At 38.8% G+C, this 16327-nt stretch overlaps 1 protein-coding gene across 2 annotated transcripts in view; it reads left to right on the top strand.

Moving 5' to 3' along the window:
* EPHA5 (EPH receptor A5) overlaps nucleotides 1–16327 on the top strand; it is a 439656-nt gene that overhangs the window by 348200 nt on the left and 75129 nt on the right. For both annotated transcript variants that reach the window (XM_089669983.1, XM_089669982.1), the window contains exon 6: nucleotides 10447–10571. In XM_089669983.1, the coding sequence (XP_089526109.1) occupies nucleotides 10447–10571 (125 nt within the window). The remainder of the gene's footprint in view (nucleotides 1–10446; nucleotides 10572–16327) is intronic.

The raw sequence follows: 16327 nt of genomic DNA, 5'->3' as shown, positions 1-16327 counted from the left end.
TCCCCCATATAGTAATTTATCCCCCATAGTAATTCATCCCCCATATAGTAATTCATCCCCCATAGTAATTCATCCCCCATATAGTAATTCATCCCCCATAGTAATTCATCCCCCATATAGTAATTCATCCCCCATAGTAATTCATCCCCCATATAGTAATTCATCCCCCATAGTAATTCATCCCCCATATAGTAATTCATCCCCCATAGTAATTCATCCCCCATATAGTAATTCATCCCCCATAGTAATTCATCCCCCATATAGTAATTCATCCCCCATAGTAATTCATCCCCCATATAGTAATTCATCCCCCATAGTAATTCATCCCCCATATAGTAATTCATCCCCCATATAGTAATTCATCCCCCATAGTAATTCATCCCCCCCATAGTAATTCATCCCCCATATAGTAATTCATCCCCCATAGTAATTCATCCCCCATATAGTAATTCATCCCCCATAGTAATTCATCCCCCATAGTAATTCATCCCCCCATATAGTAATTCATCCCCCATATAGTAATTCATCCCCCATAGTAATTCATCCCCCATATAGTAATTCATTCCCCATATTAATTCATCCCCCATATTAAGTCCCCAAGTCCCCCCTGTGTCAATTCACTTACCTTTGCTCCGCGCGTTCCTCTTGCCGTGTCCCGCGCCGTTCTGGTGTAGCATGAAAATCTGTCTCCTATGAGGATCTGTCCCCCTCGACGTATCTGCGCATGTGCCAGTTTCAGGCATTAGCAGCCGATCGGCGATCTCCGGCACATGCGCAGATACGTCGAGGGGGACAGATCCTCATAGAAGACAGATTTTCATGCTACACCGGTCTTCAGGGCGGACTGTGAGAGGAGCCTAGCTCCGCGGGCCAGATTAAAAGGTCCGTCGGGCCGTATACGGCCCGCGGGCCGTAGTTTGCCCATTGCTGGTCTAGGCATTAATCTGTGGTGGTTAGACATATGCGATTCATTTCAGTTAATTTTCGGATTTATCCAAATCTCCGAATGGGCACAGAAACGAATTATAATGAATCCAAAAAATTTAGAACAAAATTAACAAATGCACGTGTTTTATTTGTTTAATTCAAATGATGTCACAGAATGCAATAATAGCTCGTGCCCATGGTGAACTTAATTACATTTTCAAACTTGTTCAATAATTCGGATCACGAATGGATCAAAATTTTGTTCCATTCATGAATTCAAATGCACAAAATGTCAGTCGATATTGTCCAATCAGCTTATGCCATTTCACTTGGTGGGTTGGATTAGCGTCTGAGAATATTGAATCTTTTTAATTCGAATCCATCTGATTTGGTAATATATCAAATATATAGCAATCTTCCCGAAAAACTGCAATATTTTTCGAATCCACCAAGAAATATATGACATGAATGCTGAAGATATGAAACAAATCCCAAAAAAGAATTGATTCAATGTAATGAAAATGACAAAACAAAATTTTTCAATGAATAATCGAGAACTTCCCGACTAGCTGTCGAACTATAGTCACACATATACTACTAGCAACCAGATTAGTTATAACCAGACACTGGTGTAAAAACTTAGCTCTGAATTTGTCTGAAGTGGTAGCCTTTGTTAAGATGACCAAATTTGACGATGGTATTTTGAATGTATCAAAACCGGTGACAGACATGCATCTATAAAATGTAGGAGGTCAGGCAGTCTATGTATTTATCTATTTTGGTTTAACCTTAACCGCTTTCCAGGGGTGTGCAAAATCACACACATATATATATATATATATATAAAAAATTTTGCATTTCCAGGTAGCTGTCACGCGAGAACCGCGCGCACGCCCTACCTTCTCCGCTATTTGCAGCCTCGGAGCATTACCGACAGAAGGAGAGAACAGTATGTAAACAATACAATTCTCTCCCCTGTCAGCTTATGCACACTGCTTAGCACAGCCATACAAAGCAGTGTGCTTACAGTTGAAATGCACAAACACAGCCCACAGTAAAACCCCTTCCTGTCCAGTGCCATTAGTACAGTGTCAGTGCTTTTCTTTAGCACTGATCACTGTATTGGTGTCATTGGGGTTGTCAGTGACACCAAGTCAGTTCCCCCCTGTGTCAGAATGCCCACCGCAGTCCCGCTATGATCACCTCCATTACTAGTAAACATAACAAATACAAAAAAAAATCCTAGTATATATACAGTACCTCCATTTGTAAATGTTATAACTTTCACATAAAGCAATTAATTTACACACATTGAGATTTTATTTTAGTAAAGACATGTTTAATAACAATAAGTCAAAGATAATGTTTTTTCTCAAACTTGTCGGCCTTTTTTTTTTATAACCAAAAAAATTAAAAATGCAGAGGTGATCAAATGCCACCAAAAGAAAGCTCTATTTGTGGGAAAAAAGGACATAAATTTAATTTGGGTGCAGCGTTGCATGACCGTGCAATTGTCAGTTAAAGTAATGCAGCAGCGTAACACAAAAAATGGCCTGGTCGGGGGGGGGGGGGTGGTAAATCCTCGGGAGGGCAAGTGGTAAATTGTACATTTATAAGCGTTTGCGTCTGAAAATTATTGTTAACTCTTCCGGTTCCCAATGCTGTCCAGAGCCTTTTTTCATCATGGAAAATGCAGGCAAAGCATTTTCAATGTACTCAGATGGACAAAACACTTAACACAGGATGTTCCTACCAAACTTGTCACACATTGTAATGACCAATTCACATCTCAGACCTCTCCCACCCTTGGGAACAAAAGATATATGTTAATGACCATTCACACCTCAGATTCCTCATGAAGACCTCCTGCCAGGTGGCCTTAATGGCTCATTCCACCAAACACCTTCCCACCCTTGGAAACAAAACAAATGTTAATGACCAACTCACACCTAATTATCTCAACACATACTGCTGTCTCTGCTTCTACTCTCTGTATTTCTCTGAAACAGTCTGAAATAGTTAATAATTTACCACTTTTCACTGCATTCTGGGCATTTAGGAGGTTCTCCTGTGCTTATCTTTAAAAAAATGCCTTTAAACGCAAATGCACATAAACGTGCATAAACGCGTTATGCAAACACGGCTAAACAGACATTTTTTAACCTACGTTTTCCAGCAGTCAGTTTACATCATTCAGAAGTGTCTCGTGTACATGAGGCCTTATACATATAGAGTGGTGAGTGAGTGTTCTTACAATAGGACAGAAAGTGTATTAATAGCAGGATCATCAGACCAAAAATGAGAACAAAAGCCTGACAAAAAGAAAACGAATGCAAACACCAAATCCGAGGACTAGTAATCTGCAGTATATTACATTTTTGCTCTTGTGCTTTGTAGATATGATTTAAATGAAGATCTTTCTGTGACTGATATGTTGCCTGCAGGGGCGGACTGACCATTTGGAAACTCGGGCACCGCCCGAGGGCCCGGGGTCAATAGGGGGCTCCAAGAGATGCCCCTGGTACCTTTTTCATAGGCTTTTTTGAGTTTGGGAAGGACACAGGGGTCCATGATCCCCTATTGCCCCATGAGTTGTCAGTCCACCCCTGGTTGCCTGTATGTCCAACCACTACCTAATATTATCTCATCATCCTTGCTTGAATGGTTGCACCTTGCTAGAAAAATACTTCTTTGTTCCATAATAGTTATACAAACTACCTAAGCGAGGTGACTTTAAAGCATGACGTCAGTTTGATGAAAGAGTCATTAGCCCAGCCTAAATGTGTCTTAAGAATGTTCTTTGATAAATGCACGCTCTATGTTGTTTTGCCTTGGTAAAAGTCTGGTATTTGTCTGTGTAGAGCACAGCTCTCTGATACTCTGTGAGAGCTGCCCTACCAGAAATAGTGACCTTTACAAACAGGTTCCAGGGCAATTGCACTTTCCTTTCAAATCATACGGTGCAGTATCCAGTTGCAGACTTTTTAAGATGGAATGATTGCAGCCTTTGTGAGGATGTAGAGATTAAATTACATTTTGTTTGAGAATGAAAACTCCAAAAATACTTCTACCTTTCTACTTCAACCCTACGCATTGTAACGCAGATGTGCTCCGGATACCAAGACACTATCATGTGAATACCTCAGGGATCGATTTGATATACTTAATTGGCCTTTATCGCACAGTTACACTTTAACACTTCTATGAAAGAAAGCTCAAGGGGGTAAAATTACCAGCTTTATCATTTACTCCCGGTGTAGTGTTTCCTTTTTTGCTTGTCTAAAATTTATTCAATGTCACAGCAGATTTGCTGGCATCTGCACATATTGGTGAGCTCCAAATGGTTTGGTTGGATGCACTTTAAATACACATTTGGCCATTCATAGAGATTATATGATCTGCTCTCTACACAAAGATAAAATAGCAGAAGAGTGGGCTTAAAGCAGAACTAAACTGCAATACAACATTTAAAAAAAAAATTGGCCTCCAGGAGCTTTTGCCATAATGTGCAATGATGCACAGCATATTTGTACATTATGGCACACTTGTTTATATCAGCAAACCACCCAGCACTATGATATTCACGATCCCTTCCATAGCTTGCCCTTCCATCCTCCTCTAGTCTTCTTCTGGATTTGGAATCTTCAGCCACCTCGATTGGCCTAGACAGAATAACATTTGCTGAGACTGTAGACTGAGCTTTGCATGCACTGTTCATTGTACACTAACACAGGGCTGCTGTTAGAAACCACAGGGCCCCATACAGCCAACCTGAAAGGGCTGACCTGACTATGCTTCAGTTATGAATGAACACATTGAGTGATCAGTACTGATTACTCATTGTGTTCATTCAGGAAAAGAAAGGGCTGGCACATGTGACATATTTACTGGACTCCTTTGCCACTCTCCATCCTGAAGAATCCTACTGTGTGCTTGCAGCTGGCGGTGGGAAGGTGAGGAGGCAAGACAGCAGCACTGGGGGGGGAGGGCATACAGGGGGTTTGGGCAGCAGGGGGAAACGTATGGTGCAGAGGGAGGAAGATGGGTGTGGCAATTGCTGGAACCAGGGGCGGACTGACCATTGGAAACTCGGGCACTGCCCGAGGGCCCGGGGTCAGTAGGGGGCCCCATGAGATGCCCCTGGTACCTTTTTCATAGGCTTTTTTAAATTTGGGCAAGGACACAGGGGCCCCATGATCCCCTATTGCCCGGGGACCCCATGAGTTGTCAGTCCGCCCCTGGCTGGAACTGATCCCCTGTATTGCTCTCTCTACAGCAACTGAAAGCCAGCAGGAGGGAGAGGAGAAGAAGCCAGCTTTAAGCTTCTGCAGAGAGAGCCATACAGGGGATCGGTTCCAGTAATTGCCCCTCCTGCCATACCGATCCCCCTCCCTGCCCACATCCGATTCACCTAGTTGCCTGGGCCCCCTTGCTGGTTTGGGCCCCATACAGGAGGACTGGTGGTACCCCCTTATCCACGGCCCTGCACTAACATACTGTATGTGATGTACCTGCTGGTAGGCAGATAGTAGAAGCATCTATGACAGGTCAAGTGTAATTCCCCTTTTAATAAAACACAATAGGCAGTTGAATGCAGAAGGCGACTAATCAGTCAATTTTTGTTTTATATTACTATTATTTCACATTGAGTTGTTGGTGTGTGGCAGACATGTGCCCGATGGAAATTTTCATTTCATTTAATTTTGGCTGCATTCATTCATTGAAGAATTTTGTTTCCTCATATTCGTTATGTTGAACCAATTCATTTTCGGGATCAGTTTCGTATCTTTGGCATCTGTTTCATATATCCGGTGATAGTGGTGGATTCGAAAGATTTAGCAATTTTTCAGGAAGATTGCAATATATTTGATATATAGTCAAATAGGACGGATTGGAATAAAAGGATTATAATAATTTCAGACATTAGTCCAGCCCATCAAGAAAGATGACATGAACTGATTGGACAATATCGACTGGAGTCATGCGCATCCGAATTAACAAATTAAATTAAATTCAGATCAATACGTTATCTGAATTATCAAACAAATTCAAAATTGAATTCATTTCTCCATGGACCCGAACTACTATCGCATCATGTGACGTCATCCAAATGAAACAAATGCATTCGTAATTTTGTTATAACGTTTTTTTTTCTGATTCGTTGATGTTGGTTACTATGTCCATTCAGAGATCCATATGCATCAGAATAAAAATAAGAAAAAGAATCGTAATGAAATGAAACGCACATGTCTAGTAAGTGGTCTCTTCTCACATTAGGACAGCATACTTCCTGGATACGTATCACAGTCACCAGCACCTTCTTAAGTAGTGGATCACTGTAGTGGCAATATTCAGCATTTAATTGCCTACAGGGCACTTATACCCCCTTCCTGCCCAGGCCAATTTTCAGGTTTCAGTACTGTTGCACTTTGAATGACAATTGCGCAGTCATGCAACACTGTACCCATATGAAATGTTTAAATTTTTTTAGACAGATAGAGCTTTCTTTTTGGTGGTATTTAATCGCCTCTGGGTTTTTATTTTTTGCTAAACAAACCAAAAACATAAATATATATGTTGTTTCTGTTATAAAATTTTGTAAATAAGTGATTTTTCTCCTTCACTGATCTGCGCTAATGAGGCTGCAGTGATGGGTACTGACAGGCTGCACTGATGGGCATTGATGAGGAGGCACTGGTAGGTGGCATTGACAGGCATAACTGATGGACACTGAAAGGCAGCACTCATATATGGCACTGATAGGTGGCACTGATAGTTGGCACTAATAGGCGGCACTGACGGGCACTAATAGGCGGCACTGACTGGCGGCACTGATAGGCAGCACTGACTGGCACTGATAGGTGGCACTGACTGGCCCTAATAGGTGGCACTGAAAGGCAGCTCAGATGGGCACTGATATATGGCATTGATCTGCACTGGTAGGCACTGATATGTAGCATTGATGGGCACTGACAGGTAGCATTGATGGACACTGACAGGTGGCACTGTTTGGGCTACACTGATCATCAGGGCACACTGATCATCAGTGCCCTGATGATCAGTGTACATGTCCCTTCTGAGTAATGCCGATTACTGTCTTTTCTCTCCTCACGAGCTGTCAGCGTGACAGCTTGTGGGGAGAGGAATGCCGATAACCGGCATTTCCTTATTTACATGTGATCAGCTGTGATTAGACACAGCTGATCACATGACAGAGCTGATGTTTTCGGCTCTTTCCATTGATAGGTGATCTGCTGTGTCCCAGGGACACAACGCACCACCGATTGCCACGCTGCGCTCCCTCAGGGGCGCTCACGCGCGGATAGAGTGGGAGGGCATCATATGATGTCCTCCCAGAACAAGAGACCCGCCTTGAGACCCATCATTACCTTATATGGTGGGCAGGAGGCAGTTAAAGTGGTGCTCCCAGCTATACCAAGTTGATTTTTTGTTATATGTTTGCGTTTTTTAATTGCATTGGTATTCACATCTGTTTACCAGGGGATTAATTCTTTCTGGATTGCTCAGATCCCTCAGCCACAGGTGTCTCTTTAAAAAGAACTTAATGCCGCTGTTGTTTACACTTTATTTATCTGATATAAAATATTCGATGGAGTTGATTGTCTATTGGGGTAGAAAATGATCACCTTGCAAAGTAACAGTTTTGTGAATAATATGAAATTGTGTTCACTTCATACATACATTTATTCATTCATTCATTCATATATATAATGTTTAAGCAAATTGATTTAGGCTGCTTTACTAAAGGCAGCTGGGATTCTTTACTTTCAAAAATGTGTGAATATTTACTTCAATTACCCAGTCTTTTAAAAAGTATCACTTATTTGGGTATTCAAAGTGATCAGAATTTATTTTTCACATTATTGGATAATTGAAGCAAATATTCAGACTTTTTTTTTAATAAGATTCTAAACTCTTTTAGCAGACAAGTCTCATAATTGGAAGAATGTGATCATTTCCTGTTAATAAGTTTGCCAATTCTCCAGAATATGTGCATTCATCCTGTCCAATACCAATGATACAAGTTATTATTTTCTGTTGCCTGATTACACAAGCTATGTAAACTTTGCAGATCAAGCAAATCTGCATATGTTCGGAAGAATTAGATAAATAGCTGAAAAAATATAAAGCAAAGGGGGAAATCTACATTTACCATAACAAGTGTAAATTAGAAACCCTCAGGGAGCAGTTTATCATAGGACAGATCAGATGTTGCAGAGCCAGCGTGACCTACGGATCTGTAATACACTGATCACAATCTTGTTTGTTTGTCTGCATCTTTCTAAACCTCTAGAATATAACACCGGTAAATTTAGCTTTGGCTAAAACCTTTTGTTTAATTATTTAATTTACAGTATAGAGACACAGATTTTTCTACAGTGAGGATACAGTAAAATAAAATATTGTTTGTTAATTAAAATAAATCTGATTTTTAAAAATACATTTTGATATATAAGCTTGATGTCACAGATATTGTTGTTTTATACCTTTTTGAGCTGCTTTAGTCATAAATAAATCATCTTTTGTTAAAGTTGCATTCCAATATGTTCACTTTTACATCTTGGACCAAGCAGAGTATGTATGTGCCCCACATGTGGTATCTGTAGTGTGTGGAATCTGTAGTAGGCACTGCTACAACAGTGATCTCCACTAGCTTCTTGGTCCCATACTGAGCAGCTGCCCTGAGGAAGGCCACTCGCTTGGCATGAGCACCATTCAGAGCACACTTTGCCTTTTTTTCATAGAATGCAAAGAGTACACTTATTGGATGAGGTGGAGAGGTAGTGTAGTGATGTCAAAATCTCCACCTTGTCTGGTCAGAGAACACTTTGCACTCTTTGAGAAAATGCAAAGTATTCTCTGAATAGTTCCCATAATAAAAAGGCAATCTCTTGTGTTCACAATACAACAGGGCAGCCACTTGGCACAAGACTCGGAAGCCAGTAATCACTGTACAGTAGTAGCGGTGGCTGCTACAGTGATATTCAGCTTCCACAAGCATAGCACATAAATACTCAAATTGGTTCAAGCTGAAGTAATGCAACTATGTAAAGATTACTGTACCTAAACTTTAGCTTTAATGATCCTACAGAAGTTATCTGCCTCAAAACAATGATCATTTTTAGCCAAGTCTCCTGAATTTCTAATTAATCTCTCCAATGTATGTTAGGTGTATGTGTGAGGCACAATGTTTGAAATGGCTTTTTTAACCACTGCTAGCAAATTCAGAATATATTCATGCACAGGCAGATGAGATCACATGGTAGTTCCCCTATCCCACCTGCATCTACAATGATAAATATAGGCCTTCTATGTAGGTTAGCATTATGTGGAGAACAAGAAGTGCTTTCGTATCAAAAATATGTGCAAATATTGATTGATTATTGATTGTATCCTTTACAATAGTTGGCAAAACCTTTTTTTTAGTTTGGGATAGAGTTGGAAGGGTTAGACCTCTAAATACCCATTGTCCCATTGAAGGGCAGGGATTTTCTTCAATGGAAAACAGGCAACAACAGGCAATCTTTAAGTTTATGACTGCATTATAGAAGACTTGCACATTATTTTATTAAGGCAATAATGGTTTAACATGCCTTTTACTTACAGATCTGTGTGTATTGCATATTTTAAAGGGTAAGTATATGTTCAGAGATTGAACACTTACTCTTTCTGCTTAAAACTCCTCATCTATCTAAAGAAACCCCAACCTCCCACTAATTCAAGAGACAGTCCCATAGTAGCATATGAGGAACTAGTATACAGGGGCAGCCAACAGCAGAAACCTTGGACTACAGGATGTAAACAGTGGTCAAGATTCAGGTAGATATGCAGCCAGGGCAGAATGTGTGGATTATTTTATGTTAAGGGGTAGGCAGGCAGGTAGGGTAAGTGAATTTTTTTCTGAAAGTAAACCTACCCTCTACACCCCAACATTTTTAGTAACTAATTCTCTGTCTACATATTTATGCATAAATACATTTATTTATTTTAGAAGTAGTTAGTATTTAGGTACTTTATTAATGTATGCATCCTTTTGTTTATACCATAAGGAGCACCACTGAAATACCCCGTAACTTTTGTACATTTGTTTTGTAAACATTCCTTTCTAAATATATATTTTATTATATTTTATTTTGCATTATATTATATCTTAATATATTATTATAATACAGTATATACTGTATATATTTACAAATATCCAACAATATTCATTTTACATGTGTCTTATATTTTACATGCGACTTACTATCTGCTAAAACTCCAAATTGTTAACGTGTTTTGAGAAAGACCCTCAGAACCATTTAGATTGAACTCTAGGGTACGCATCCTTTTATGAGAATCTGTATTTTTAACGTTTATTTTTATCATGTCAGGAATATAACGAACACTAGAGCTAACACAAGAGCCGAGGCAAATGTAAAAAAAACTATGACTACAAAACTATAAAAACCAGAAGCGTCCGCTATTAATCTTGCTCTTTTGCTTTTGTTTCTGCAGCCCCGTCTCCAGTCACTCATGTGAAGAAAGGAAAAATCGCCAAAAATAGCATTTCCTTGTCTTGGCAAGAACCAGAGCGACCCAACGGTATCATCCTGGAATATGAGATCAAATACTTTGAAAAGGTCTGACCTTTTGTAATGTACAGTTATATCTTTGTATTTTTTTCTCTTGCTAGCTAATCCTGGTTAGGGAGCCATCAGCTACATGGGGAAATTGATTACTAATTGATTGCGTCTGCAATAAATGACCAGGGTGACTTCCAGTGTGTGTTTTTCATTAGTGTGGCATGTCAGCTGAGGGAAATACATTAAAAGTTCAGCTTGGAGTTATTGGCAGACTTTGCTGATCTGAATAAAGGTCACTAAAATAAAAGAAGGCCAAACATTATATATGGCTAATAATTATGAGTCTGTTTTGACAATATTTTTATGTATTTAAGGGTGGGAAATCAGTTTGCATGTAAATAATTTGTTTAAAATACTGGCTGTAAATAACTGATCATTTTGATAATGTTAGGAATAAAAGCCAAGTTATGAAAGCATTGCTGAAATATTAACCTCTCTCAGTGGATCGTGTGTCATTTCTCTCTCCGAAGCCCCGCACAGTACCAGTGGCAAAAGCAATTATGTGATGTGATAAGAAAGATCCTTACTAAAAATGAAACAGTATCAGCTAATGTGTTGGAAGTGAGGACAGGAAAACAGATCGGAATCTAGCTTTATTATTTAGGCAGTTACAAGAATACAAGTTGAAAAACAACTTGAAGGTCATTATACTGTAATTGTGCTTGTGTCTTAGCATTTCCTGTAACCCAAAGCCAGCAGTTAAAGGAAACCTTTACTAATGCCTGCCAGTTCTGATCTCTTCTGCACCGATAAGTTACTTGGCTGTCATGCTGTTCAACTTGCTTTTGTACCTTTTACATCCCTGAGTTAAAAAAATATATGCAGATTGTGGGTTCTGGCATACATCCCAATTTCAGTTTTTGCAAATAAATAGCCCATTAGTAGTTACAATTAAAAAGCAGCACTCACTTTCTTTCCAGGGATGTCCCTCATTGGCACTCTGCTCTATCATACTAATGTTACTTTTCACAGTTTTCTCATTCAACCCAGTTCATGGATCCAGCCCATGTGGGTGCATCACCACATTGCCCAGGGCTTACATAACATAACAGTGCTCACATGCCCTTACCTGAGTGTTATACTAAGCAGGAGTATGGACCATCCGCCGAAATTGTGAAGAACGGGAGGTGGAGGACCCCTCTCATCACATTAGTTTTGCTTTAATATGACAAAAACAATATAAATGGGAAAAACATCTCATGCAGGACATTACCTAACCCCTTGTCTACAATGTATGTTTATAAACATCCTAGTAGCCAGGACGTTAAAGCAAGCTTGGTATTGATTTTTTAACTGATTCTTGGCTGTCATGCAAAAAAGATCTGGAGTTTCCCACCGGGGAGCCTGGGGACTTGGTAAATGGCTTCAGGTTGCCAAATGGAAGGAAAACGTGATGAATGAATCCAGAAGCAACAAGCATTTCATCATTTCTGATTTACAGCTGTCATTCCCTAGCTACTTTAGTAAGGGAAGCAGATAGTCAAGCAAAATCTGTGCTTGATTAGCTGCAGTGGAAGTCAGCAAAGACATTGAGGGGTTTATTTACTAAAGCTGGAGAGTCCAAAATCAGACTCCCTTCTGCATAGAAACCAATCAGCTTCCAGGTTTCATTGCCAAAGCTTCATTGAACAAGCTGAGGTTAGAAGCTGATTGGTTTCTAAGCAGAAGGGAGTCTGATTTTGGACTCTCCAGCTTTAGTAAATAAACCCCTGAGGTCTTCTCAAAGAAAACCTGTTATCTACCAAATACTATCTCATAGGGGCTTGTTAGCCCCCTTGTGACTGAGATGAAGTAAAATAAAAAAAATGTGTGTGTATGTGTATATATATATATATATATATATATATATATAATTAATTAAATAAAAATAATTTCAAACAAAATAAAAGCACCCCTTTCACCCCATGTACACACCTAAATGCAAATGCTTATGCAGCACATGCATGTGTATGTATATGGCGATTGTGCCACACATAAGGTATTGCTGTGAACTTGGAACAGTTATTCTAAGATCATAATGCATGGCTGACTCTAAGTTAATACTCTGTAAAGACTTTTAAAGCTTGACATTTTGGGTATCTATTTACTCAACACAACACCATTTTTTTTATTTTACCAAACGTTTAGGAAATATATTGTGTTTGAGTTCACTAAAACTCATTTTATTAGAACCAGAGCTTTTTAAAGCAGGTTTCCTTTACACCTATACTCATTGTAAACCCAGCATCTAAAGTTAAAGGTCAAAAAATGTTTGATCATAGTTCTTACATATTCTACATGAACTGTTTCTTGCCCCATTTGTCCAAAGAGAGATTTTCCGGAATGCTTCCTTTAACCAACTGATTAAGCATCCATAAAATTTGAATATATCATGTAATATAATCCTCTACCCTTTTTTCCACTTGGATACATCTATATTCTTGTTGTGGTTCAGTGATTCTGCAAGACACTTGATCAATATGACGCCAAGGCATAGCATTTCTAAAGACATTAGAGTCTCCTGATTACAGTACAGGATCCATTTAAACAGACATCCCTAATCCTGTTCAACTTGTAAACTATATTTAAATATAAGAAAGGGCAAAGATCTACAATGTGGGCACATGAGAGCTGTTCATGCCAGTCATTTTTTGCTGAGAATTGCAGCTTGTAGTGTATGCACTGATCCGATAATTGCTGCATCATCTCCATGTGGCACTGAAAATGCTCTGATCCTGTCAGAAACAAATTATTTTTTTTTTTTGCACGATTCTCTTGTTGACAAGATCAGAGACATGAAACTGTTTTTGTATGACTAAGTGAAAGGACAACATCACTTGTGCTTATACTGTCATGTCAACATTAGCTCTTTTTTTCTAAAAGTGTCCTTGCAATTCAGGGTAACATGAGACCTTTTCATAACCACATTTTACCTGAAAAACACTGGCAGTGTCAATAATAGAATGATTGACAGGAAAAGCTCTTATGTAAACTAGACAAGCGTGAGATCCACCAGCTCTGTCATCACATAAACCTATTGATAGATGTTTTTTTTCAAAGCAGAATCTCAGTAGAGTCTGATGGGGCACATGTCAGCATTACCGTATCACACAATTGCTATGAGGGAAGAATAACATAATTAGAAAAAGCTGCTTCTTCCCATCACCCAGTCTTGGCAGCCTAGGTCATGTGGTCATGAGTTTGGCATTATTATTATACATTATTTATAAAGCGCCAATAGTTCGCTCAGCGCTGTACATTACAAAGGGGGACAGAACATGTGACAGAACAATACCAATACAATGCAAAACATGAGGGGATTGAGGGCCCTGCTCTTTCGAGCTTACAATCTAGGAGGCGTGAAGACCTCTGGCTACCAGTGATAGAAGAGGAATAGCAAGGCATAAAGGGAGAAAATATGACAAACCCCATGTGCAAATGTAATTACACAGTCAATAGAAACATGATGGTTTTAAAATATTCAACCATTTGGATAAGATTTTTTTTATGTTAAGTTGATTTTCCTTACTTGTATAGCTTATATTGTATTATAAAAATATTATATGTATATGTTATAAATATATTATATTATATTATAAACATTAAAGAAGTTATCCGTTAAATGAAAAATGAATAGTGTTTCTGAGCATTTAAGGCATAGAAGCCTTAAATGTAATAATTTTACCACCACAAATTTGCACACTGCATACAGTATTTCAAATTACTCTAATTTACTTATGCAGTGGTAGAAGTATTGCCCCATGTTTTGAATTCTAATTAAAAGAATTGCTAAATCTAAAATGAAAGCTGATCCAATAGAGAGCACATGGTTTTACAATTAGCAGATTGCATACTGCAATTATTTTTATTCTGCTTAAGTAACTATTTGTTGTTTAGAAAATAGATATATGAGCCAAGCTGGCTTAATTAGCTCTAACCAGAATGACACAGATCACAGAAAAATACTGTTGCATAACAGTCATTGTAGTCTGTACAGATCCTGAGTACTAGATAATATACAAATATACATGGACCTAACTACTGTATATATATATATATATATATTGTATGTATAGTTAGGTCCATGTATATTTGGACACAAGCACAATTTTCATGCTTTTGGTTCTGTATGCCACCAGAATAAATTAAAAGAAAACAATCCAAATGAATTTGAAGCACAGACTTTCAGCTTTAATTCAAGGGGTTGAACATAAATATCAAGTACAAATTTTAGGAACTGCAACCATGTTTATACACAGTCTCTCCATTTTCAGTGGCTCAAATGTAATTGGACAAATGAATATAATCGTAAATAAAATGTTCATTTTTAATATTTTTTTGAGAATCCTTTGCTGGCAATGACTGCCTGAAGTCTGGAACCCATGGACATTATCAAAGACTGGGTTTCTGCCCTTCTGATGCTTTGCCAGGCTCTAACTGCAGCTGTCTTCAGTTGTTCTTTATTTGTGGGTCTTCATTTGTTCTTTGTTTAGTTTTGCCTTCAGCAAGTGAAATGCATGCTCAGTTGGGTTGAGATCAGGTGATTGACTTGGCCATTGCAGAATATTCCACATCTTTTGCTTAAAAAGCTCCTGGGTTGCTTTTGCAGTGTGTTTTGGATCATTGTCCATCTGTACTGTGAAGCACCATCCAATCAACTTTTCTGCATTTGGCTGAATCTGGGCTGACAGTATATCTCTAAACACTGCAGAATTCATCCAGCTGCTTCTGTCTTCTATCACATCATCAATAAACACCAATGACCCAGTGCTACTGGAAGCCATGCATGCCCATGCCATCACACTGCCTCCACCACGTTTTATAGATGACATTGTGTGCTTTTGATAGTGAGCTGTTCCTTCTCCACACTTCTTTCTTCCCGTCATTCTGGTACAGATTAATCTTAGTTTCATCCGTCCAAAGAATGCTTTTCCAGCACTAGCCTGGCTTTTTTAGATGTTTTTTGGCAAATTCTTATTTGGCTTTCTGCGTAATTCCTAAACCCTTCCTCCAATTTGGATGTACATATCCTCAAATTAAACCTGAGAGTATGAAATTTCATTCCATATCCATTATATAACTATAGCTTGAATATGTTTTGGTAAATACCTGAAAAAAACTAAAATTGTGCCTGTATCCAAATATATAGGGACCTACAGTAACTGTATGTGTATGTGTGTATATACAGTATGTATATATATATATATATATATATATATATATATATATATATACAGTTGCAAGAAAAAGTATGTGAACCCCTTGGGATTACGTGGAGTTTTGCATGAATTGGGCATAAAATGTGCTCTGAACGTCATCTAAGTAACAACAATAGAAGAAAACAGTCTGCTGAACATAATACTACACAAACATTAGATGTCGCCATGGTTTAATTGCATATAACATGTAAACATTCACAGTGCAGGGAGGAAAATGTATGTGAACCTTTGGACCTAATAACTGGTTGACCCTCCTTTGGTAGCAATAACCTCAACCAAACGTTTCCTGTAGTTGCAGATCAGACCTGCACAACGATCTGGAGTAATTTTGGACCACTCCTCTTCACAAAATTGTTTCAGTGTAGCAATATTCTTGGGATGTCTGGTGTGAATCGCTCTCTTAAGGTCATGCCACAGCATTTCCATCGGGTTGAGGTCAGGACTCTGACTGGGCCACTCCAGAAGGCGTATTCTGTGCTGTTGCAGCCATTGTTTTGTTGAATTACTTGTATGCTTTGGGTCATTGTCTTTTTGCATCACCCATCCTCTGCGGAG

The sequence above is a fragment of the Staurois parvus genome, unplaced genomic scaffold, assembly GCF_062004578.1.
Source record: "Staurois parvus isolate SC_StPar_1 unplaced genomic scaffold, SC_StPar_1.0 ptg000086l, whole genome shotgun sequence".
NCBI lineage: Eukaryota > Metazoa > Chordata > Amphibia > Anura > Ranidae > Staurois > Staurois parvus.
This window is presented reverse-complemented; position numbering and strand designations above follow the sequence as displayed.